Genomic DNA, 26024 nt, shown 5'->3' on the forward strand with positions numbered 1-26024 from the left:
TTATTATATTATATATTATTCATTTTATGTTTATATTGTTTTATAACAGAAATACTTTATATTTCTGCTTATATATACCTGTATATTTCAGTATTTGGGGGGGGGACAAGAAAGTTTGCAGTGTTTTTCACTTTTGGAGAGGAGGAATCTTAATAGATTCCTTGGGTTGAGCAAGTACAGCAAGGACAAAGGCGAAATGGACTGCTAAATTGGCCACGCCCACCCAGTCACATGACCAACTAGCCACGCCCAACCAGCCAGTCTGTTGTCCCCCCCCCAATAGTGTGAGGGACAGTGAATCAGCCCCATGTTTAAAACGTTTGAGGACCCCTGGTTTACCGCTTTAGTCAGGTATTAAACCTGGTGTTTATCTCTGCTCATTTCGATGTTGATTGCGAGTGTGTTTCAATCTTTATTGTTTGCTTTTTGATTGTCTCTTTTGAATGGTATGTAGAAGTTGTTTATCTCTTTGTGTCTGTTGATGGCTGATTTGGTCAAATGCCAGACGTCCAGGAATTCTCTAATGTTTTTGTGCTATTCAATGTTTTCTCTCCCGTGAAAAGATACTCTCAAACTGTTCTCCTATAGTACAGTACAGTACAGTACAATTAACTGGGTTAGTTAAAAATTAGGTGGAGCCATCAAATACTACTCCATCTCTCAAACCAACTGAATGTGTTTCATTTAAATCCACAAAATGAGGCAATTTTTAATCTAGATGCTGCCCCATTATTCAGTCTTTGCCAAGGGAAATCCCACCTGCTCAATTTAGAATGTCATTTTCTTTCTGCTTCTTTGTAGTCCAAGTTTTTCCAGTTGTAGGAATTGGGCATGTATAGTGTAATGAAAAGAAGAACTAGGGTGACACGATAGCTGAGTTCCAATATCTGAGAGACTTCCAAAAAGAAGAGGGGGTCAACCCATTCTCCAAAGCACCCGAAGAAGGCAGGACAAGAAGCAGCAGATGGAAACTAATCAAGGAGAGAAGCAATGTAGAACTAAGGAGAAATTTCCTGATAGTGAGAACAATTGACCAGCGGAACGACTTGCCTCCAGAAGTTGTGGGTACTCTATCACAAGAGGTTTTTAAAAAGAAATTGGACAGTCATTTGTTCAGAAGGGTATAATGTCTCCTGCTTTTGCAGGGGGCTGGACTAGAAGACCTCCAAGGTCCCTTCCAACTCGGTTACTCTGTTTTAGATGGTCTCTTGCCAAATCTTGCTTCTTTCAACTCAAATATGTTGAGAAAAACCCAGGCTGCTGATTGCTTTTCTGGTCAAAAGATGGAGTTGTTGTTCATAACTCTGTATCTTCGTGCAAATATACATATATATATATTTGAAATACAAAAACATGTTCCTCTTAATGGATAGAATTCTGGAGGGGATAATGGAAGGAAGAACAAAAATCAACCTCATCATCTAGACTCTCCTTCTTTAGAGAGGATGCCCAAAGAGGCATGGCAATGAAGTTGCCAATTCTATCTTTTGACATATACACTGCTTTGCTTTGCATTCAATAATTTTATTAACACAACCGTGGCATGTTTGACGTACACGTAAAACATTGCCAGGAAACATAAAAAAAATGTTTCAGCACGGCTTGAGTGTTCATTGAACTCCACAGGGCGCTCTGCCTGGGTGTTTTTGCTAACTTTTTTTGTTCATTAATATGAGGAAGGGAGGAACAAATTCTGACTTCCAGGGCCCATTTTATTTTCTTTAAAAAAATTCTAAGAGCTGAAATTCCGCCAGTATTTGGGTGGGTGCAGCTGTTGAGGGCAAAAGAACATCTGAAGGAACTGAAGGAGACAGAAAATTGGCAAATGAACGATAAGCAAAGAAAGCCAAAGTTGAACAGCAAAACACGTATTGTTATCAGGTTTCACTAAGAGGTAAATAACAAAAGCGAGCTGTGTTCCCAGGAAGAGAAAGGAAAATAATGCCTGCCTGCAAAACTGGGCAGGGTAGCAGAAAATGTGCGGAACAGCAAATATTGAGATTCCAAACGCCCTTTATTTAAATGCCTCTAAATTATGTATGATATGAGAAATGCACATTAAAAGGTGATTTGCGTAGTCTCTTTTGTTTGTTTTCAATTGTGAACTGTTCGGAGCACGGGATGAAAACAAAAGTAACGGGTGGGAAGATACCGTTTCATCCATACGGAAGCCTTACACAGGTGCAGAGAAAGCAACAAGAGCTGTTGATTTTGCAAAAATCACACTGCTGTTTTTTTTTGCTACCAACAGCCTCCTCTTAACTCTTAAAGGTAAAGGGTGGTTTTTCTTTCAGGTTTTTGTTCTCCATTCTTAAAATCAAGGTAAACTAGACAAACGGAGAAACGTGGTTTTAGACATGCAAAGTGTTCTAAGACCATGTGTGTTTTCACCCGTATATTTCTAGACATTTCTCTGAATTCTGTTTTCATTTTTTTTACCCTTATTAATTTAATGTATTAAATTTATCGGCTGCCCATCTTATCCCAGGGTAACTCTGGGGGGCTTACAACTTCAAAAAGGATAAAACTATATATGAGAGAGAGGGAGAGGGAGAGGGAGAGGGAGAGGGAGAGGGAGAGGGAGAGGGAGGGAGAGGGAGGGAGGGAGAGAGAGAGGGAGAGAGAGAGAGAGAGAAGATAGCTGGACGGATGGATGAGAGAGAGAGAGGAACTGTAGATTGCTGGATGGATGATAGATAGAGACAGACAGACAGAAAGATAAAGAGAGAGGGGGGAGAGAGAGAGATAGCTGGCGGATGGATGAGAGAGAGAGAGAGAGAGAGAGAAAGAGAGAGAGAGAGACTATATTGCTGGCTGGCTGGCTGATAAAGACAGATAGAGGTAGATAGATAGATGATAGATAGATGATAGATAGATAGATAGATAGATAGATAGATAGATAGATAGATAGATAGATAGATAGATGATAGATAGATAGATAGATAGATAGATAGATAGATAGATAGATAGATAGATAGATAGATAGATTGAGTGAGTTAGCTGGATGGATGGATGAGAGAGAGTAGATAGCTGGATGGATGGATGAGAGAGACAGAGAGAGACAGAGAGGGAGGGAGAGAGAGAAAGAGAGAATGACAAATAAAATATTATAAAAATGCAAAAATTCGAATCTAACTGAAAGATGGGGAGGGAGGGAGTAGGATGAGCAGGGGAGGAGAGAGATCTGTTATCAAGACATTATCTGCACATTTTGCAGATACAAAGGTCTCTTTGGAGTGGGAGTGATGCAAGCCGATGTTTTTCAAACTTGGCATCTTTGACATAAAGTTGGGTGTCAGTGCCTAGGATTCCCCAACCAATTGGGAAATTGACATCCGTGGAGTTGACATTCACTCATTTTCAGGTTGCCAAGCTTGAAAAACACGGGTTTGCATCATTAAATTTAATGCTAAAGCGTTACAAGGCGGAATCACGACTCTTGCTCTGTATGACGTCCCAAATTAGAAATACAGAGAGGATAATGATATGACTTTACTTTCCAGGGGTTTCATGCAACCGAGAAATAAATCCGACGGTGGAGGCAGTTTTGTACAATTAGTTTAACTATTTGTTTCACTCTGCAGGGACCAAAAGAGAGACAGAGAGAGAGAGAACCCATCATGAATATTCAGGATTATTTCGAAAGAATTTGTTATAAAGGTTCCCAGGAAAAAGTAGACTTGGAAACCTTAACCGAGGTTTTTCAACATCACATCCGCGCAGTCCCCTTTGAAAATCTCAGCCTCCACTGTGGCGAAACCATTCCGTTGGATTTAGAATCGGCGTATGATAAAATTGTGAAGCGCCACCATGGCGGGTGGTGCATGGAGAACAACCAACTTCTGTCGTGGGCCTTCCAGATCATGGGCTACAAAGTTGGCCTTTTAAGCGCTCGCGTTTATAACCCGGAGCAAAAGACCTACAGTGAAGATGACAACCATCTTCTGATCAAAGTCGTCCTTGAAGGCAAAACCTACATTGTGGACGGTGGTTTTGGAATGGCTTATCAAATGTGGCATCCCATGGAGCTGGTTTCCGGGAAGGACCAACCTCAGATCCCAGGAATCTTCTGCTTCACGGAGAAGGATGGAGTGTGGTATTTTCACAAAGTGAAGCGCAAGAAATTCAGGATGGATTCCGACAACAACATTCCCTGCCCTGACGTTATAGAAAACGTGACCTGCAAGGAGATTTATTTGTTTACCTTGCAACCAAAGATGATAGGTGACTTCCGGATGGCCTGTTTGCAACTCCAAACTGATCCGAGTTCTATGTTTTTAAGGAAATCCATCTGTAGCCTCCAGACTACGGATGGATTTCTAGCCTTGATTGGGTGGACGCTGATTGAAACCAAATATAATTATAAGGACGACACGGATCTAGTAGTAAGCACGGTCCTGACAAGTGAAGAAGTGCAGAAAATCCTGAAGGAGCGATTCAAGATTCGGCTGGACAAAACGTTTGTCCCTCTTAACACCTGTTCGGGACCCGTGTTTTGATTCAGGTGGCCAAGGGTGAACTTTGCTCAACTTCACTTTGGTTCATCCTAATGAAATGAAATTGGGAAGCAACTTTGGAGAAGGCTCACCACAAAAAGATCCAAAGGGGGCGAACATTTTAGGGAAGATGTTGCTGTATTTTCTTGGGAAGATTCGGGTCAATTTAGAGAGCAAATGAAGTCCTTTACGCAAGTTGAATTTGCTGGGGTGTAGGCTTTGCCACAGGGTTAGCAATGTTAAGTCTACTTCGAAGTAGGGAAAGGGATAAGAAACCTTTTGCAAGATTATCAGTGTTGAGTTTTAACTGGGTCCTAGCTATCGGTAGCTTCGGCGTAATGATGAGATTTTAAATCAGTATCTTTCCAGTCCTTATCTGGTCTCTAAGGTATATAGGGAATCCGAAAGGCCTTACATCGGGATATATGAAGGGGTGGAATCAAAGGGACACGGTGGCTCAGTGGCTAAGATGCTGAGCTTTTCAATCAGAAAGGTCGGCAGTTCGGCGGTTCGAATCCCTAGCGCCATGTAACGGAGTGAGCTCCCGTTACTTGTCCCAGCTTCTGCCAACCTAGCAGTTCGAAAACACATAAAAAATAGGAACCACTTTTGGTGGGAAGGTAACAGCGTTCCATGAGCCTTCGGCTTTTAGTGATGCTGGCCACATAACCACAGAGACATCTTCGTAGACAGCATTGGCTCTTTGGCTTTGAAATGGAGATGAGCACACCTCCTATAGTCAGGAACGACTAGCATATATGTGTGAGGGGAACCTTTACCTATAATGAGGTTCTCCAAAAGAGGCGAAGATGGACAAGAGGAGCAGCTTTTTCCGTGGTGGTACCCCCAGTGATGGAATTCCTTCCCCAGAGTTGATCGCCGAACACCTATATTAGCAGTTTGTCCTGGGCTTTTTAAGTGGTTTTTAATTGTATTTTGATTCTTACCTTCTGAATGATCACAGTGCTGCTGCCAGGTGGCGCAGTGGTTAAATGCAGCACTGCAGTTCAGCAGTTTGGCTGTTCAAATCCCACCAGGCTCAAGGTTGACTCAGCCTTCCATCCTTCTGAGGTGGGTAAAATGAGGACCCAGATTGTTGTTGGGGGCAATATGCTGACTCTGTAAACCACTTAGAGAGGCCTGAAAGCCCTATGAAGCGGTATATAAGCCTAACTATTGCTAAAAAAATTTAGACAGTGTTTTTAATAGTGCATGGTATTTGATTTTATTGTATATATTTTCACTTGGGATTTCTGCGCATGGGCACATGGATTTGATTGTAAACCCGCCCAGGGAGCTTTGCCTATTGAGATATCTACTCAAATAATAGGAAGTAGTCTTGATGGTTCTCCCAATTAAATATTTTACAAGTGTTTTCTGTTTGTGTGTTTGTGAATTCAGCATGGGTTTTAAAAAACCAGACTCCTTTTGAAAAAGCACCTGCGTTTGCTTGCCAGCCAGGAAACTATTAAGTCCCAAAGGGTCTGGTATAATGTTCCTGTGAGAATACAGCACACAATTGGCCAACGTTGAGAGTAACAGTCCTCCAAGACAGAAACGATTGAAACTGCTAAATCACGCCTGCAAGAAGTAGGATTCTCACCATAGTCTTTGCATCAAACGGCAAATTGAAAATCGCTTCTCGTTTTCCAATTACCCAGCAAATTCTAATCTTAACTGAGTTAGAACGTATTGGGTTTATTGCTTTATAGCTTGCTAGGAGCCACGCCGAGACCTCCAAGGGGTCAGAGAACGTGCTATAAGAAACTGAGTCGTGAAAGTACAATCTCTCTGTCTCTCTCGGTTATTCTCTGTAATCAAGACTTACTTGAACTGATCAAGACACAAGTCACAGTCTAATAAGGCGGATAACATGGTGCAACTGCTAAGTTCGTACTTCCGTATCTCAAAATGCCTCGGTGCAGGTGAAAGGAAAATTATTTTGAAGCCTGGGAATGATCTGTTTCCTGTCTTAGAATGTAGAACATGGAATAATAATAATAATAATAATAAGAGCCGAGGTGGCGCAGTGGTTAAATGCAGCACTGCAGGCTACTTCAGCTGACTGCAGTTCTGCAGTTCGGCTGTTCAAATCTCACCGGCTCAGGGTTGACTCAGCCTTCCATCCTTCCAAGGTGGGTAAAATGAGGACCCGGATTGTTGTTGGGGGCAATAAGCTGACTCTGTAAACCGCTTAGAGAGGGCTGAAAGCCCTATGAAGCGGTATATAAGTCTAACTGCTATTGCTATAATAGAACTGGGAGGGATCCTGAGGTCTTCTAATCCAAGCCCCTGCTCAAGCAGGAGATCCTATACCATGTCAGACAAATGCTTGTCCAACCTGTTAAATATGTCCAGTGATAGAGCATCCACAACTTCTGGAGGCAACCCATTCCACTGGTTAATTGTTCTCACTGTCAGGAAATTTCTCCTTAGTTTTAGGTTGAATGTCTCGATAAGTTTCCATCCTTGTGCTGCTCTCAGGTGCTTTGGAGAATAGGCTGACCCTCTTGTCGGTGACAGCCTTTCAAATATTTGAAGACTGCTATCATGTCACCTCTAGTCCTTCTCTTCCTTAGGCTAGACTTACCTAGACTACCTCGATCATCATGATTGACATACCCTCAATCATCATAGCCTCCAGTCCCATCATCTTTGTTGCTCTTCTCTGCACTTTCTTCAGAAAGACTGATGCTGCACAACTCGCTAACTTTCCTAAAATCCTCAAGGTAGCTCGCCCTGCCAGTATTGGTTGCTACTGTATTCATCCCGGGAGTTCTTGGATGAGAGTATTGTTTCTGCTTGGTGGTTTGTCTGGTGTTAATCCCTGCTTATCTGGCTGATGGTTTATGGAGAGGATGTGTTTTGGGCACTCGAGCAAGGAATCGCCAAGAAGAAAACCTCTTCCCCCATCAACACTGGCAAGGCAAGTGTTGTGTATAGAAAGAATAAACCCTACACCCAACAACAATGTTCCATAGCACTTAGGAGTGCAGCAGATTGAAGGTTTTTCTAACCTACTTTTTCAGCACATAAGGGTGAATGTGAGTTGTTCTTCATGCCTTTTCTCCACAATTGTATTATGAGTCTGTTCTAAGTCTTAAGGTAATGGTCTCCCGCTAAGGATGCTGGGATTTTACTGCGGCACAGCTTGAATGGGATTCTGCAAAAAAATTGTGTTTGTACCTTGAGTTATTTGAGAGCCTTCGCAACATATCCTTGTGGGGGGAAAAAATATCTTGAATGAGCTTCCTGGAAGGCAAATGTTAAAAGAAACGAATTAAAAATGATGGGACTGTGAAAAGCTTCTTGGGCTTACAGAATTCAGAGTGATGTTTCAAAGAAATTCCAGAGAGGAAGTTGAGAATCACGGCATTAAGGGACCACTTGGCTGTAATTCATGATTTATGAGACCCAGCATTAGCCATTGGTTCAGATGGCTTTCAGAGGGATTCAGAGAGAATTCTCTTGGTTCAGAGAGAAAATGCAGCTGAATGCATTCTGCGGGGGAACGGCTGCAGGAAACAATTCTTTCTTTAACATTAAGCTTAGGACTTCCCTGGAAAAACCTCTATATCCAGGAAAGGTTCTATCCAGCCCCTCAAATATTTATATGTTTTTAGGCCCAAGTAAAAGGCGCAGTGGCTCAGTGGCTAAGACGCTGAGTTTGTCGATCAGAAAGGTTGGCAGTTTGGAGGTTCGAATCCCTAGCGCTGCATAACAGAGTGAGCTCCCGTTACTTGTCCCAGCTTCTGCCAACCTAGCAATTCGAAAGGATGTAAAAAATGCAAGTAGAAAAATAGGAACCACCTTTGGTGGGAAGGGAACAGCGTTCCATGCACCTTCGCCATTGAATCATGCTGGCCACATAACCACGGAGACGTCTTCGGACAGCGCTGGCTCTTCGGCTTTGAAACAGAGATGAGCACCACCCCCTAGAGTCGGGAACAACTAGCACATATGTACAAGGGGAATCTTTACCTTAAAAGAGGCGGGGGGGGGGGAAGCAAAAGAAAAAAGGAGAATGTTATATCAACCAAGTCTGGGAATGATGGACTTGATGGAGTGCTACTGTTCTGGTTCACTTGTTTTCCTGATCAGAAATAATATATTTATTACCTTAAATGTATAGGAATATTATCCAGCACACATACCATCAAGGACTGGAACACAGGATGATAATTAATTTGGAGAAATTATAAACCCCTAAATATTTAGCAGGACCTTCACATTGAAAGATCCCTTCTTTTTTCCTTCCTATTTTTGGAACATTTTGTGGTTATTGCAAAAGGAAAACTTCTTTATTATTTCAATTCTGATTTTCTGTGTGCACATAGTGGGCAAAGAGCACGTTTAATAAACTGAGCAGGGAATGAAAATCCCGTTAAATCCTGAACTGGGAGGGGAAAGGAAAGGGGAGAAAGAACGATATCAGTTTAATTAAAAGTGCCAATATTTGCAAAGACTTAATTTCCAATCTCCACTAATTTCTGTTTATACATATTTCGGTAAGACATGGGAGAATTAATTGTAACAAAGCCACACCGAGCAACAACAGTGTGTGTGTTTGTTTGTTTGTTTGTTTGTGTCTCTTTGTGTGTGCGTGTGTGAGACTGTGCGTTTAATGTTGAATTGTTAAAATAATGCTTGAAATTTCCTAAGCTTTCTTTCATATCGTATATCCATTCTTTTCTTCACCTGCTGCTTACAGCACACCGAGGTCAAAATGCAGAAAGGCCATTCCGAGGGCTGTTTAAAACTGGGCACGGTTGGCCTGGAATCCACCTCCGTGGAAACTGGATCTTAAAAATCCAGTTTCTGCAATGAACGTAAGGATCAAGGATGACAAGCAGACACATTTCGCTTCGTTTGTATAAGTGAAATAGAAAAGCATCACTGGAAGAGTCCGTTGCGGTTGAGCAGCTTGTATATTCAAACAAAGAAATCATCGTTTCAAACGATTCAAAGGATTGAGGCATAAATATCTGGGGGTGTTAAGAATTGGAGGGGGAGGAGGATTGGAGGAGGAGGAGAGGAGGAGGAGGAAGAGAAGGGGAAGAGCAGGAAGGATAGGAGGAGGAGGAAAGGAAGAGGAGAAGGAAGAGGAAGAAGAGGAGAGGAAGATAAAGATGAAGAAGAAGAGGAGAGAATGAGGAAGAGAAGGAGGGAGGAGAGGAGGAAGAAGAGGAGAGGAAGAGGAGGGAGGAGGAAAGGTAGAGGAGAGGAAGAGGAGGAAGAGAAGGAGGAAGAGGGAGAAGACCCAGGTTGGCCACTCCCCCAAACCGATTCCCTGGTGTTTTTTAGTAATTTTTAGTAATTTTTTTCATGTTCTATGCATGTGCAGAACAATTTATAATCAAAGCGTGCACGAAGTGAACCACCAGCAGCAACTCACTCCTGGGTGGAAGAGAAGAGGAGGAGGAGAGGAGGAAGAAGAGGAGGAGAAAGAGGACAGGAAGAGGAGGAGGAGTGGAAGAGGAGGAGGAGAGGAGGAAGAAGAGGAGGAGGAAGAGGACAGGAAGAGGAGGAGGAGTGGAACAGGAGGAGGAAGAGGAGGAGGAGGAAGAAGAAGAGGAGGAGAAGTAGATGGGGCTGGGAGCTGTCGTCTGAACAGATCTGAAGGACAACATGAGTGAAGACTGAACAGCCCTTCATAGAACGATTTCCCTACTATTTACCGATCTGCTTTTGTGTTCCTCAAAAATCTGTGCATGGGGAAGAGAGGATATATAACATCCATTAGGTATTGGGGGAAGAATAAAAGACCAGGCCTTTCCAGGAGCGTCAGCAATTTACAAAAATAAATGGCCTTTTAACTTTCTGTTCCTTGCAAGGAATACGCACAATATCCGACATTAATCCTGGGGTTTTAAAAATTCTTTTCTCACTTTGATGGGCCTCCTCTCATTGCTTTCCACCTCTGTAGGATCTTGCAAAACATGGCGGTCTCTTTTCTTCAGGAATTTCCTCCCGATGGTTCCCACTAACGTTTCATACCTGTGAACAATCATTGCAAATGTGAGAGAAATGTTCAAACATGGTTGTAGCCCTCGAGAAGATCACGAAATAATCGTAAGATGCTCTTTTGAAGCAAACGTTATCTGGTCTGGCACCTCCCAAAATACAGAGACTTCAATTTCTAGATTTCTTGTTTTGCTTCTCCTTTTCTTTTTTCTCCGATGACAGAGAGGGAAGACAAAGTCGTGCTTCCCATGTCAAACTCTCAAAGGCCCTGACTGTCCCGTCAATTCAAACAGACAAAACTTCGTTTAGTTTCAAAAGTTCTTCTCTTTGGCCCTTAACATAGTTTTGAAAATCAACCCAGAGAAAATGGAGGTTTATGACGTGAAAACAGGAGGCGCAGCAGCAAGGAGAAAAAAGTAAAAGTTTTCAGCACCTGCAGTAGATAAAAAGTTTCCTCCCACAATAAAAAACAACAACATGGAGATTAATTTGATTTTGAACTTAACAACGGCAGCAAGACTGCTGGTGGTGCAGTACTGGAAGAAGGAAGATTTGCCTACTATTCAAGAATGGACGTTAAATGTAACAAACTTAGCAGAGATGGCTAAAATATCAGCACATCTCAAGGACCATTCAGATGAGAAATAAAAGCTGGAATGGAGAAGATGGATTGACTACATTTAAAATAGGTATGGGACTAAGAAACTCCAGATAGCTTATGAATGAATGAGTAAGGAATGTTACAACTTGTTTAAAGTTAGCTTCATAAAAGGGGAGTTAAAGTACAAGCGACGGATGATGCTAAAGTTAGTTAGTTTATTTTAGAATATGGTTGTTAAATGCTTATACCTTGTATTTGCCCTGGGAGGTTGTGGGGTGGGTGGGTGGGAGGGGATGTGGGATCGGGGTGGTGGTGAGGGAAGGTATCAGAGGTGGGTTCCTACCAGTTCGCACCTATTCGGTAGAACCGGTTCGTCAAATCTACCGAACCAGTTAGAAGAGGTTCTACCAGTGGACCCGGAAAGCAGGCCACACCTACAGAAGAGCTTCCAAAATTTTTTGAAACCCACCACTGGTCCCTGGATATGATTATTCTACACTATCATGCTCCTATTTAGAAAACTCAGGGCCTCTGTGAAAGGTAAGGATGACTACTGCGTTTGTGGGGCAATCAGAACATTGCGTGTGTTGAAGTTGTTTTAACGCAAACCAAAGATGCCTTTTGAAAAACAAGTTTGCATCATATTCTTATGCATGCCGGTGCTGTGTGGGAGGTAATTTAAGGTGGTTCTGACAAGTGTCGTCGGCATCTTCATATCCGGTCACATGGGCGGCAAGCCACTCCCATCCGGTCACATGGGTGGCAAGCCCCTCCCACAAAGGAGGCCACACCCACAGAATAGGTTCGAACAATTTTTGAAACCCACCATTGGAAGGTATATATTTGTAAAACTCTATAAAACTTTCAATAAAAAAAAACAGCCCAAAAGGAGATAAAACCAACCTTGCAAGGAAGTCCTAATGAAAAATTAACTCAACCATCCTCTCCTAAGTTGGTGTCTTTGAACTATGAACATGGCGTCAATAGCCTTACAATTTCCTGCCAAATTTGGATGGATAATTTTGGCAAACATTTTTTCATAATAACCCTGTGAGGTTGGACTGTGGGAGGGTTAGGGTGGGACTGGATTTTAGGCCGGACCAAAATCATCCAGCTGGCTTTCCTGCCTAAGGCGGGACTAGAACTCACTGTCTCTCCTGGTGATTGGTCCAGAGTCACCCAGCTGGTTTTCATGCCTAAAGTAAGTCTAGAACTCACAATCTCCCAGTTACGGCAACACCTTCACTATTACAACTAGCCAGCTCTCTTATTTTCCACTGAAGATATCTAGTTTTTAATTTAAAACCCTTCTTCCCGCCTCCGGCTGCAGCCTCCTGCTTTGCAGTCCCCCCTCAGAGCCAAAGGCGTTAAAGAAGATTTCCAAATGATTTCTCTAGGAACACCTATAACTATTTCCTCTAATGTTTTTGCTGGCTGTGAACCCAATAAAAAAAGAAAGGAAAGAGGAAAGTACTGGGGTTGATGTCTGACCGAGATAGCCTAGAGAAAGCAAATAAAGCATTTTTATTTGGAGTTGTTGTTTTTTTTTTTAAAGGAACTCATCAGGTCAAAAGCTTATTTCCCTTATAAAATACTCTCTTGCAAAACAAGTGTTTTGAGCATCAAAAGCCTGGTCATTTGGGAGAACTTTCATTTTAGACTGAAGTGTGTGTGTGGGGGGGGAAGGCAGAAAAAAAACACACACATTTCGACAACGTTATTTGTGTTATAATGGGGAAGAAATACCTTCTAGCCATTTCCTCATCCGATACATCAGTTTCCTTCACATTCTTTTCCTCTTCGGTCTCTTCTGTCTTGTACCGCGAGTTCATCTGGACCATTAACTTCTGAAAATGAAAAAAACCTGGAATATCACTTTAGGTGTTACGCTCCTTGGAAAAAAAAAAAAACCTCAAGGAGACCGATTTGGCAAGAATGAGGGAGTTGAATAGACAAGCAATGCGAACATTAAGTACCTCGATATTTTCTGTCTAGCTGAAGGACTCGAGGCTGTTTTGATATCACGCTGACCCTCGGAGCATGTTATTATGGCTAACTGCTCAATTGTAGCATCTTTCTTTGTGGCTTACAGCCTACGAAGGCCCTCCAGTCCACAGATGCTCATGCCCCAATAGGAATGCCACACAAATGCTATTTCTGGTATCGTCAAAAATATGTTAATCTTGACGGATCAAGATGAAAACAGCTTTTGGATTTTTCTTTTCCACAGATGAAGCAAAGATGAAAGCTTCTGATCACATTCTATTTGTTAACCAGTCAATGGATGGCAAAATGTAAGGCATTCCTATTGGGGCATGAGTCACTATCGAGAGGTATTGCTCTAATTCAGCTCTCTGGTTAAATTCTGAACAGATCAGTGTGGCAAATATTTCATGTGGAGCCCAAACTCAGAAAATGGTTAATTCAGGAACTGGGCCAAGCATGTTGCATGAATGCAACTGGTCCGGAAGAGGTTCCTTCTGAACTACTCATGAAGGATCTCTGCTTTTATACCTAGTGAATTCATCAGAACCAAAAGTAACATCCATCCATCCATCCATCCATCCATCCATCCATCCATCCATCCATCCATCCATCCATCCATTGTATGTATCTATCATCCCTCCCTCCAATGTATGTATGTATCTATTATCCATCCATTCAGCCATCCACCCATCCAATGTATGTATAAATGTATCTATCATCTATCCATCCATCCATTCATCCATCCATCCACTCATATGTATCTATCATTCATTCACCCATCCACTCTATGTATGAATGTATCTATCCATCCACTCATCCACCCACCCATCCACTCGTGCACCCACCCACCCACCCACCCATCCACACGCCCATCCATCCATCCATCCATCCATCCATCCATCCATCCATCCATCCATCCATCATTCTATCCATCCGTCCGCTCACCCACCCACCCACCCATCCATCCATCCATCTGCCCATCTATCCATTCATCCACCTGCCTATCCATCATTCTATCCATCCGTCTGTCCACCCACCCATCCGCCCATCCATCCACCCACCCATTCATCCATCATCCACCCAGCCATCCACTCGCCCATCCACCCACCCATTCATCCATCATCCACCCAGCCATCCACTCGCCCATCCATCCACCCACCCATTCACCCATCATCCACCCAGCCATCCACTCGCCCATCCACCCATCCATCCATCCATCCATCCATCCATCCATCCATCCATCCATCCATCCATCCACTCATCCATCCATCCACCCACCCATTCATCCTCCATCCACCAAGTTATTTCAAAATGGTACAAACTGAACGAGGGATTTCACCGATCTTGAACCGCCTTTATAAGGCAAATCCCCAAGAGGATGCAGGAATGCTATAGGCCCAAAGAAAATAATACCTCGACTTCAGGATTGAACCCTTTGAAGGACATTCTGCCGTACAGAAGATCTTCACACATGGTGAAGCTTCTTTCCTCTATGACGAGGCTCCTGTGAAGAAACCATTGTTTTAAAAAGAGGATAGAATAAGCAAGTTGAGCTTAGCCAATCACTTGGCAGGTTATTTTAAAAAAAACAAAAACTCCAGACTGATCTCCAATTGGAAAAGGCAAAGCTTGTTTCTGGTTTTATTTATTTATTTATTAGATTTATTAATTAGACTTCTATACCGCTTAATAGGGCTTTCAGCCCTCTTTTGTTTTGAAGTTGTGGCTGCTCCATCACTGGAGGTTTTTAAGAAGAGACTGGACAGCCATTTGTCTGGAGTAGTAAGGGGTTTCCATCTGGATCAGCGGGTTGGACTAGAAGACCACCAAGGTCCCTTCCAATGCTGTAATCCTGTTAATTCTGCTTTTTAATACAATACAATAGCAGAGTTAAACTAGACATACTCAGTTCCTGCAACTGTTTTTCATATGTTTTAGCCTCCAGTCCCCTAATCCTCTTTGTTGCTGTTCTCTGCACTCTTTCGAGAGTCTCCGCATCTTTTCTACATTGTGGTGACCAAAACTGAATGCAGGATTCCAAGTGTGGCCTTACCAAGGCCTTGTAAAGTGGTATCAACCCTTCACGTGATCTTGATTCTCTCCCTCTGTTGATGCAGCCTAGAACTGTGTTGGCTTTTTTGGCAGCTGCTGCCCACGGCTGGCTCATATTTAAATGCTTGTCCACTAGGACTCCAAGATCCCTCTCACAGTTACTACTATTGAGCATCTCCTCCCACACCATCTCCCATCTCCTCCCACACCCTGCAAAGACGAAAAGGGCAGCAAACTTACTCTTTTTCTTTCAGTTCCGGTCGATCCAGAAACCAATGTTCTTCACTGATTATTTTCTTCTCCTCTTCCTCAAGCTGCTTTTTGGTTTCTGAATCCAAGCCCCTTTGCATGAACTGAAAGACAAGACACAAAAGGCACCCCGTTGTTTTTTTAAAAAAATGTATTTATTAAATTTGTAGGCTGCCCGTCTTACCATCAAGCGGACTTTGTGGGAGCGTAGCCCTCGACTTACAAACATTCCGTTTTCCAACCGTTCGAAGTTACACCGGCAGTGGGACCATTTGGAACCATGCCTCGCACTTACGTCCGGTGTAGCATGCCAAAAGTCACACGATCAAAATTCAGGCATTGGGCAACGGGATTAATTTACGATGGTTGCAGCCTCTCAAGGTCACAGGATTCCCTATTTGCGACCTTCCCAGCTGGCTTATGACAAGCAAGGCCAATGGGGGAAAGAAGCCAGGTTTGCTTAACAACCATGCGACTCGTTTAACAACTGCAAGTCAGGGTTCGAAATAATAGATCCGTAGCAAGCCAAACTCCGAGGCAGGTAGATTCCTCAAAGGACAGCTTTAGTGAAAAAATCACATCGGCACATATCTGGTGAAAACCGAGTCTAAGGTTCCTGTCTACCATATTTTTCGGAGTATAAGACGCAGTTAGCTTTTGGGGAGGAAAACAAGAGAAAACAAATCCGCCTCTGTCTCCCAGCAATTTGCCTCCTTGCATCAAAAAAGCAAACAGTACAGAAGACATACACTGTTTGTGGTGTTACATTTCAGACTATACTTTTACAGATGCTCTTAAAATTGATGTGGGTTTCTGGAAGTATATATATATATTATTCTCTGGTATTTAAAAGAAGATACAATGGCACTGAGCCTCTTCAGATCAAGCATTTATTTTAAAAAGCTTCTTCATTTTAAGTTGTCTAGAACAATCATAAAGCAGTCTTTAAAAAAATAAGCTTAATAACTGGGACGTTCTATAGGCATTTATAGCTATTGACTTACCTCCTTGTAGCAAACAGCCTGTTTCGGTTTAGCCTGATTAGCACAAGAAAAAAAAAATCTGCCTCTGCCTCTCAGCAATTTGCCTCCTCGCAGCAAACAGCAAGTTTCATTTTCAATTTCAGTTTAAGCACAGGGCTCCCGATCACCAGCTGTCTCAGGATGCAGGGATTGCCATAGCCTTTTGCTGCCTCCACAAGCCCCATTTTCTCCATTTGCTGCAAGGGGGTAAATTGCTGAGAGGCAGAGGCCAAAGGGTGGGGGCCAGTGGGTGAATGGGGATACATTTGGTGTATAAGACGCACCCAATTTTTCACCCTCTTTTTGGGGGGGGGGGGTAAAGGTGCGTCTTAGTCGTCACTTATAAAGCCCTTCATGGTATTGGACCTGGGTACTTGAGAGACCGCCTGCTGCCAATTACCTCCCAAAGACCCGTCAGATCCCACAGATTAGGCCTCCTCCGGATTCCATCTACAGGCCAATGTTGATTGGCGACCACCCGGAGGAGGGCCTTCTCTGTGGTTGCTCCGGCCCTCTGGAACGAACTCCCCGCGGAGATTTGGACCCTCACCTCCCTTCAGGCTTTCCGTAAAGCCGTTAAAACCTGGCTGTTCCGGCAGGCCTGGGGTTGACGAGTTCCCTTCCCCGCTCGAATTGTGTGACTGTTGATTGTTTTTAAACTTTTCTCTGTATTTGTTTGTTGTGTTACCTTGTGTGTACTACCCCCCCCCCCCCCCTGGGTTTGTTAGCCGCCCTGAGTCCCTCCGGGAATAGGGCGGCATATAAATGCAATAAACCTTTAACCTTTATACTCTGAAAAATATGGTAGTTAAAAGATAAAGTTTCTCCTTAAATCCCAAACAATTAATCACACGGCCCAACCAAGACCAAGACATGCCCTCCTCCTTCCATGGTCCAGGTGTGAGAATGTCCTTGGTTCTCAAGAGAAAGTATTTTGCTTTGGCTACACAACCCCTTCTATTTCTAATCCCCACCTCCCTATCTCTCCGCTCCAGTGTGGCAAGATTGAAGCTCCAATACGGCTCGAGTCAGCTTCAGGGTTGACACTGAACTGATTTGCCAAACAAGTAACATTAAAAAAAAATCAACTGCCTTGGTTAGCAACCGGAAATTCTGGTTCTCATTGGGGGTCGTACATTGAGGACTACTGCATTGTTACGTTATTCATCACGCAACAACATGATAAACCCCTAGAACAAGAAGGTGACACACGACGAATGACAAGAATGACATACTAAAACAACCACATAGCTTTCTTTTTTCCCCCTATAGAAATCTGGCCCTCATCTGGAGAAAAGTAAAAAGGGAAAGGGGAGAAAAAAATGCCATTTATGAAGGATGCCAAGCGAAGGCAAAGGAATTTCTTACACGTTCAATTAAAATTCTGGGCGAATATTGTTTTCCGCCAACGGAAAAAAAAAAATCCCGTTAACAGTGGCTATAATCACCTGAAAAAGATTAGTAAGCACGTGAAAACACCTTGCGATAAAAATATGTCGCTCCTGATTTGAACAGCTGCGAGGCAAAGGATTAAGAGCGAGAGGGAGGGGGAAAGAACATAACAAATGATGATTTGTTTGTGCTTCCAGGAGGTTGCATAATCTGGGGCAAGGAAGAGACGGCCTCGCAAGCTGTGGAAAAGGAAAGACTGTCCCGGCAAAGGCTCCCATCCAGAGGTGCTGCAACAGCAGCTCAGCTGTTGCTGCTACCGCCTCCGGCTTTTGACACAAGGTGCCATTTTTGCAGGGAAAGAAGCCGCCGGCGAGCAATCAGCAGCGGTAGGAAGAATCTGGGCCTGGAGCAGAAGGCTACTGCTCATTTTCATATCATTTGCATACCGGATGGATTTGAAAAAACAGACAAGTCGCTCCCGCTGCCCTAAGCAGATTTCTTATGATTTATGATTGCCAATGTGGTTTATGGCCTGTGACCTATGACTTGCTGTTTGGAGGTACACTGTGAGCTTATGCACCGGAGACGAATTCCTGGTGTTTTCGATCACACTTGGCCAATAAAGAATTCTCTTCTTTTCTCCGTTCTCTCCTCTCCTCTCTTTTCTCTTCTCTTCCACTCCACTCCACTCTATTGTCATGGTTCTCTTCTCTTCAACTCCTATTCTATTCTATTCTATTCTATTCTACTCTATTGTCATGGTTCTCTTCTCTTCAAATCGCTTCTACTCTACCCTACCCTACCCTACTCTATTCTATTGTCATGGTTCTCTTCTCTTCAACTCCTACTCTATTCTATTCTATTGCCATGGTTCTCTTCAAATCTCTTCTCTATTGTCATGGTTCTCTTCTCTTCAAATATCTTCTACCCTACCCTACCCTATTCTATTGTCATTGCTCTCTTCAAATCTCTTCTTTACTCTATTGTCATGGTTCTCTTCTCTTCAAATCTCTTATAACATACCCCATTCTATTCTATTGTCATGGCTCTCTTCAAATCTCTTCTCTACTCTATTGTCATGGTTCTCTTCTCTTCATTCTCTTTTACCCTACCCTACCCTACCCTATTCTATTCTATTGTCATGGTTCTCTTCTCTTCAAATCTCTACTCTACTCTACTCTATTGTCATGGTTCTCTTTTCTTCAAATCTCTTCTCTACTCTATTCTCATGGTTCTCTTCTCTTCATTCTCTTTTACCCTACCCTACCCTACCCTACCCTATTCTATTCTATTGTCATGGTTCTCTTCTCTTCAAATCTCTACTCTACTCTATTGTCATGGTTCTCTTCTCTTCAAATCTCTTCTCTACTCTACTCTATTGTCATGGTTCTCTTCTCTTCAAATCTCTTCTCTACTCTATTGTCATGGTTCTCTTCTCTTCAAATCTCTTCTCTACTCTACTCTGCTCTACTCTATTGTCTTGGTTCTCTTCTCTTCAAATCTCTTCTCCCCTACCCTACCCTATTCTATTCTATTGTCATGGTTTTCTTCTCTTCAAATCTCTTCTCTACTCTGTCATAGTTTTCTTCTCTTCAAATCTCTTCTACCCTACCCTACCCTACCCTACCCTATTCTATTCTATTGTCATGGTTCTCTTCTCTTCAAACCTCTTCTCTACTCTACTCTATTGTCATGGTTCTCTTCTCTTCAAATCTCTTCTCTACTCTATTGTCATGGTTCTCTTCTCTTCAAATCTCTTCTCTACTCTACTCTGCTCTACTCTATTGTCTTGGTTCTCTTCTCTTCAAATCTCTTCTCCCCTACCCTACCCTATTCTATTCTATTGTCATGGTTTTCTTCTCTTCAAATCTCTTCTCTACTCTGTCATAGTTTTCTTCTCTTCAAATCTCTTCTACCCTACCCTACCCTACCCTACCCTATTCTATTCTATTGTCATGGTTCTCTTCTCTTCAAACCTCTTCTCTACTCTACTCTATTGTCATGGTTCTCTTCTCTTCAAATCTCTTCTCTACTCTACTCTATTGTCATGGTTCTCTTCTCTTCAAATCTCTTCTCTACTCTATTGTCATGGTTCTCTTCTCTTCAAATCTCTTCTCTACTCTACTCTATTCTCATGGTTCTCTTCTCTTCAAATCTCTTCTACCCTACCCTACCTTATTCTATTCTCATGGTTGTATTATGTGGCTTTTCTTGCCACAGTTACGTGAATCACTGGGGTTGTTAGGTTAGTAACACTATTGTTAAATGACTATGGCTTTCCCATTTACTTTGCTTGTCAGAAGGTTAGAAAAGGGGGTCCCATGACCCCGGGACACTTCAACCGTCATAAATATGAACCAGCTGCCAAGGATGCGACCACAGGGATGCTGCAACGGTTGTAAGTGTGAAAAACGGTCATATGTCCCTTTTTTTCAGTGTTAACTTTGACCAGTCACTAAATGGACTGTTGTAAGTTGGGGACTGCCTGTCCTAGGTCTTTTTCCAGCTTTTTATGTTTCTGTGGCTCAGCCTGGAGTATCCTCATCGATCTCGGCTATCCAGAAGACCCATTGATCGGACAGAATGAAATCCTCTTCCAAGGAAAAGGGATTAGGGGCTGCAATCCTGAATAAATCCCTCCGAGAGGGCTAATTCCAAGCACTTGAGCCTCTCAACCTTTTGTCAAACCACCTCCACTCCCCCCGGATCATTTTGCAGACAACTCCTTTTAAATCACCTGTCAGATCTACCAGCAAATGTCTCGTCAAGTAAGCAACCGCCAAGAAGGGAGAGCAAAATAAATAAATGGTGGGGTTTATTTTTACTTTTTTTTCCCCTTAAATCCCTCTCAACCTTGGTTTTTTTTCTTCTTCATATACTCTGGTTTCTCTTCAGATCGTATAAATCTTTCACCTTTTCTTCCAGTAATAACAACAACAAAACACACCAGATCTTACAGTTGTAGAGGGCCGAAGCGTACAGTCTACTGCAGTGGTGGGTTTCAAAAAAATTCCGAACCTACTCTGTGGGTGTGGCCTCCTTTGTGGGAGTGGCTTGCCAGACATGTGACCTAGTGGGAGTGGTTTGCCGGCCATGTGTTTTCTTTCTCTCTGTCTCTCTGTCTCTCTCTCTGTCTCTTTCCTTCCTTTTGTCTCTCTGTCCCTTTTCCTTTTTTACTCTCATCTCTCTCTCACTTTTTCTTTCTTTTTTCTTTTTTTCTTTCTTCCTTTCTTTCTCTTCCTCTTTCTCTCTCTGTGTGAGTCTGTGTGTGTGTGTGTGTGGTGGGTTTCAAAAAATGTTGGAACTTCTTCTGTAGGTGTGGCCTGCTTTCCGGGTCCACTGGTGGAACCTCTTCTAACCAGTTCGGTAGATTTGACGAACCGGTTCTACCGAACTGGTGCGAACTGGTAGGAACCCACCTCTGGTCTACTGTACCAGCAGATGCCAGTCGAAGAAAAAGAACTAGGGGGAAAAAAATCACGAAATACCGCAACCTGACCATCAAAACTACACACTTACGGATGAAACGTGTAAAACTGATACCCATTGTTATCGAGGCACTTGGCTCCATGTCCAAGAATTTTGCAAAACACATCCAGAAATTGCAGCTTCTTGCAATAACACCAGCGGAACTGCAAAAAAACTGTGCTACTCGGAACATCATATATTTTAAGAAGATACTTGGTTGATACCTAGAACGCTGGCAGCGGTTCCACCACAAAACCGCGGTAGACTAAAGCGCGCTCGATGAAAGCGCGTACCTGACGTCATCACAGCGCGACGAAAACATCACGCTGTGAGCGGTAAAGTTAAAATTAACGCGAAAACCTTACCCTAACCCCCCCAAACCTAACCCTAAACCTAACCCTAAACTGGCGACTGGCAACTACGCGGAGGAGAGCCTTTTCAGTAGTAGCTCCGACCCTTTGGAACGATCTCCCCGTGGAGATTCGCACCCTCACCACCGTCCAGACCTTCCGCACAGCCCTCAAGACCTGGCTATCCCGTCAGGCCTGGGGATAAAGATTCTAATCCGTCCCCACCCGAATGATGAATGAATGTTGTGTTCTATTTTTACTTATGTAATGTCTCATGTCTTGTCTTGTATTCCTCTCCCCATAAATTGTAAGCCGCCCTGAGTCCCCTTAGGGAAAAGGGCGGCCTATAAATAATAAACAAATACAAATACAAAATACAAATAAACCTAACCCTTAACCTAACCCTAAACCTAACCCTTAACCTAACGCTAACCCTTAACCTAACCCTAAACCTAACCCTAACGCTTAACGTAACCCTAAACCTAACCCTAACCCTTAACCTAACCCTAACCCTAACCCTTACCTTTACGTGAATCGGCTTGCTTTAAAAGCGCTTTTTAAAGCACCCTTTTTTCTCCGCGGTCGTATTTGTCGGCTGCTGATGACGTCAGGTACGCGCTGTAATCAGGCGCGCTTTAGTGGACCGCGGTTTTGTCGTGCCACGGCTGGCAGCAACCCGTATCAACTATTAGCACCAGTCACTGCTGTTTGTGATGTGTTTTTGAATGTTCACTTGACTTGAGTTTCATGTTTCAGGAATAAAAGAAATAACAACAACAACAATAACCACCCACAACTTAATGGCAGCCTCCGAGACAGAGATTTTTTTAAAAAATGTAATGGCTCCGACATCAACTTGAAGCTAACAAACCATGAAGGGCCGGCGATATTGAGTTGTAAATATTTGATGAGTATTTATATTTTTTTAAAAATTAATGGCAATGTGGCTCAGATGTTCTTATCCTGAAAGAAAAAGGAAAAAAAAAAAAAAGGCAACGGAGCCATCATCGATCATAGCCGTGTCTTCGGCTGAATGATGTGTTACATTACAGAGCAGGAGTGGAGTTCATTAGGCACTGAACCGAGATTAATCCGGCTTTGAACTCAACACCGAATTCCCATATCCAAGGAGAACTGCCAGGTCGGGGTTTTATTAACACACCCCGCTCACTGGCTCCCAATAGCAACGTGGCTGCATAGCTAAGCTGGAGAAGAGGGGAAGGTATTGTTGTGGCACGCCAGAGAAGCTGGCAGCAGATTCAGAGAGTGAGGAGGGTTGGGGAGGAAAGTGGGCCAGTCCTGGAGTCTGGAGAAGGCTCGGATGAGGGCTCTGTGTCGGAGGTAGAGAGGGGGCAAGGGCCATCTGACAGTTATCAGCTGCCTTTAGAGTCAGACATCAGGGAGGCAGAGGAACAGCTAGAGCCTATTCCCAGTGTGCGCATGCACAGAGTGGCCAGACGAAGGGTTTAGCCAAAGAACAGGAGTCGACTTGGGAGTAAGGCCAAAGGTGGACAATGAATGGCCACTCCCAGAGGAAATAAAAGAGGAGCGAAAGGGGAGTGGAGTTTGCAGGAGACAATTAGTTTGTTTAATTGGTTCGTGACTCTCCCCAGACTCCTTGCCAAGCTTTGCAGATATCGGCCTGGCAGCTCTCCAAGCCAGATAAGGTCTGTGACTGTAAATCCTCCTTTGAAAGACTTTGCTGGATGTGAATGAGCAGAATTCACAGTCAATTAATAAAAGGGGTTTTTATCGGGAGAAGGAGTTTGCTTCATGCTCTCGGGAAGCCTTGGTCGGAACAGGTATACAGACAGTCCTCGACTTACAACAGTTCGCTTAATGAGTGTTGGAAGCTACAACAGCAATGAAAAAAAGGACTTATGACCATTTTTCACCCTTATGACTGTGGCAGCATCCCCATGTTCATGTGATTTACATTCATTAGAGCTACATACTCTACATACATTAGAGCCAAGGTGGCGCAGTGGTTAAATGCAGCACTGCAGGCTACTGCTAGATCAGCAGTTCAGCGGTTCAAATCTCACCGGCTCAGGGTTGACTCAGCCTTCCATCCTTCCGAGGTGGGTAAAATGAGGACCCAGATTGTTGGGGGCAATATGCTGACTCTCTGTAAACCACTTAGAGAGGGCTGAAAGCCCTATGAAGCGGTATATAAGTCTACTGCTATTGCTATTATTCGGATGTTTGACAACTGACTCGTATTTATGACGGTGGCAGTGTCCCGGGGTCATGTGATTTCCTTTTGCGACCTCCTGACAAGCAAAGTCAGTGTGGAAGCCGGATTCACTCTCAGTCTCCTGGCCATTGGCTCAAACTCATCCAATCAGCTTTCATGCCTAAGGCAGGACTAGAACTCTCAGTCTCCTGGCCATTGGCCCAAAGTCATCCAATCAGCTATCATGCCTAAGGTGGGACTAGAACTCTCGGTCTCCTGGCCATTGGCTCAAAATCACCCAGTTGGCTTTCATACCTCAGGCAGGACTAGAACTCACTCTTTCCTAGTTTCCAGCCTGGGTGCCTTAACCCTTAGAAAGTTTTACTGTATTGTTTAAATTGCTTTGCATTTAAAATTCCTCGTTTTCATGCTTCTTCTTTTTTACTAGGCAAATAAACATATAAAAAGCAAAAACAAAGAGAAAGTTATACTTATTATATGAGAACGAAGGCTTAAGTGCAAATATAAAATAAATTAAAGGTAAGATAAACAAGAAAGTGAAAAATGGGGGGGATATTCTAATACCCTTATTTTTTCGTCCCTCCAACTACTAATTTCTACTTAAAAAAAATTTAAAGTGCGCCTTGGACCTCTGTGATTATGGCTCATCTCTATGTGCATCATTTTAATTCCTTTTCAAACAGTTTTAGTCTCTTCTTCGCTGGCCTGGCTATGTAATTTCATGCTTTTTTGAACTGGAAGTCACCAAGAGTCCTTCTTGCAAATTGCAGGGCCCCCGTGCATGTACTACGCAAACAAATAAATAAGGAGCAAATGGAAAAAGCAGAAAGCGTGAAAGAGACTTCCAAAGGCACAGAGAAATAGTGTGGTTTTCGCCCCTACCCACCCACCCAGCAAAAATTTAGCCTAGACCAACAACAGATCCAATTTAGCAAAGTCTCCAACTACTTTGGGGGAAAGGGACTTGCAACATAAAACCCTTGAGAAGGGCTGTGAACTTTTTTTTAAGTAATCTGCAATGCTTAAACCAGGGTGTGGCTTTTTAAATATATTTTTTTTGCCATTTTGGACACTTTTAAGATTTGTGGACTTCAACTCCCAGAATTCCCCAGTCAGCACAGCTGCCTGGGGAATCTTGGGAGTTGAAGTCCACATATCTTAAAAGAACTCAAAGGTTGAGAAACGCTGGCTTAAAGTGATGCATCCATTTGCATTCATTTGAGGCTGCAAAAAAATGTTAATAATAATACATAATAAAATGTAAAAGTAAAAAATAAAATGTTAAAATGCAGGCTTAAGCACGTGCATGCATCCCCCTTTCATATGGGAGTATTGCAGGCTTGCAAGCATTCCTTGCACCCTTAAGAAATCCAGGCGAGCAAAAGCTGATTTGGGGTGGAAACTTTCTTTTTCTATAAGGTTTTTTTTTTGCCGAGAATCCAATTTAATTCTTTTAAAAGATTAGAAAGCATCAGTTCTAGGTCTGAGCATGCGCAGAGGGCGAAGGACTTCGCCACGCGTTCAGCCCGAAGCGTCTCGGCTCTGTTCGAATCGTCTGCGAGGCTCCTCGGCTTTCCTCCCCCTCCCCACTCCCTGCCGTCCGTATCCGAAGCTGTTCGGCGGCATTCGGCGCCACGCCTCCCGGCTCCAATTGGCGGCTCTTTCCACATTCGTCACCAGCCGAAGCCAATCGGGGTTGCCTTAGTTGGCCGCCGGAAACGGTTCGGAAAGAGTCGTGCTTGCCCTCCCTTTTCCGAACGCTTTCTCCTCAGCGAGCGAGTACCTTCAGACGACGCTTACCTTCATGCGGAGGAGATTCTTGGATAGTTTGCTCTTCACGTCCCGAGCCATGGCGAGGTGAAGCCGAAATCCCCCTCAAAGCGCAGAGCCTTTCACGGGTTTCTGTCGCTCACCGGGCCGCGGTCCCTCGTCGTGAAAGCGCCACTTTATGGCGGTGGTAGTGACTGAGCATGCGCGGGCCATCGCGCATGCTCAGTAGTCCCCACTGATGCCTCCCTCCTGGCACATGTCCCTTACTTTCTTTACCTTAGAAGTCAAGTGTAAATGAGACCTTTAAAAAAAGGCATGTAAAATGGAGATGAAAAATGTTCCTGGGGGAGAACCTTTAAAAAAAAAAAAAGTTTGCAAGAAAAAGTTACAACTGGCACCTATGGAGCATGCTCAATATATCCAAGTGATGCCCAATTCTCTTTTTTTTTGCATCCCATTGTGTTTAATGTCAAAGTA

The 26024-nt window shown here is 43.4% G+C and overlaps 2 protein-coding genes across 2 annotated transcripts; one reads left to right on the forward strand and one right to left on the reverse strand.

Annotated features, from left to right (window-relative positions):
- Positions 1-3574: 3574 nt before the first annotated feature.
- On the forward strand, positions 3575-5465 carry LOC106544720 (arylamine N-acetyltransferase, pineal gland isozyme NAT-3). Its single transcript, XM_087728921.1, has one exon. It carries the CDS (start codon positions 3621-3623, stop codon positions 4497-4499), a length of 879 nt encoding a protein of 292 aa, XP_087585047.1. The 5' UTR covers positions 3575-3620; the 3' UTR covers positions 4500-5465.
- A 3885-nt stretch (positions 5466-9350) lies between these two features.
- On the reverse strand, positions 9351-25740 carry MPHOSPH6 (M-phase phosphoprotein 6). Its single transcript, XM_087728765.1, has 5 exons — positions 25578-25740; positions 15340-15452; positions 14461-14551; positions 12808-12908; positions 9351-10493 (listed from the first exon to the last, which is right to left on the reverse strand). The coding sequence occupies exons 1-5, from the start codon at positions 25626-25628 to the stop codon at positions 10352-10354; spliced, it is 498 nt and encodes a 165-aa protein (XP_087584891.1). The 5' UTR covers positions 25629-25740; the 3' UTR covers positions 9351-10351.
- Positions 25741-26024: the final 284 nt, after the last annotated feature.

This window comes from Thamnophis sirtalis, unplaced genomic scaffold (genome assembly GCF_051295495.1).
Source record: "Thamnophis sirtalis isolate CommonGarterSnake01/CBP01778 unplaced genomic scaffold, rThaSir2_p1.2 scaffold_14, whole genome shotgun sequence".
In the NCBI taxonomy this organism is placed as follows: domain Eukaryota; kingdom Metazoa; phylum Chordata; class Lepidosauria; order Squamata; family Natricidae; genus Thamnophis; species Thamnophis sirtalis.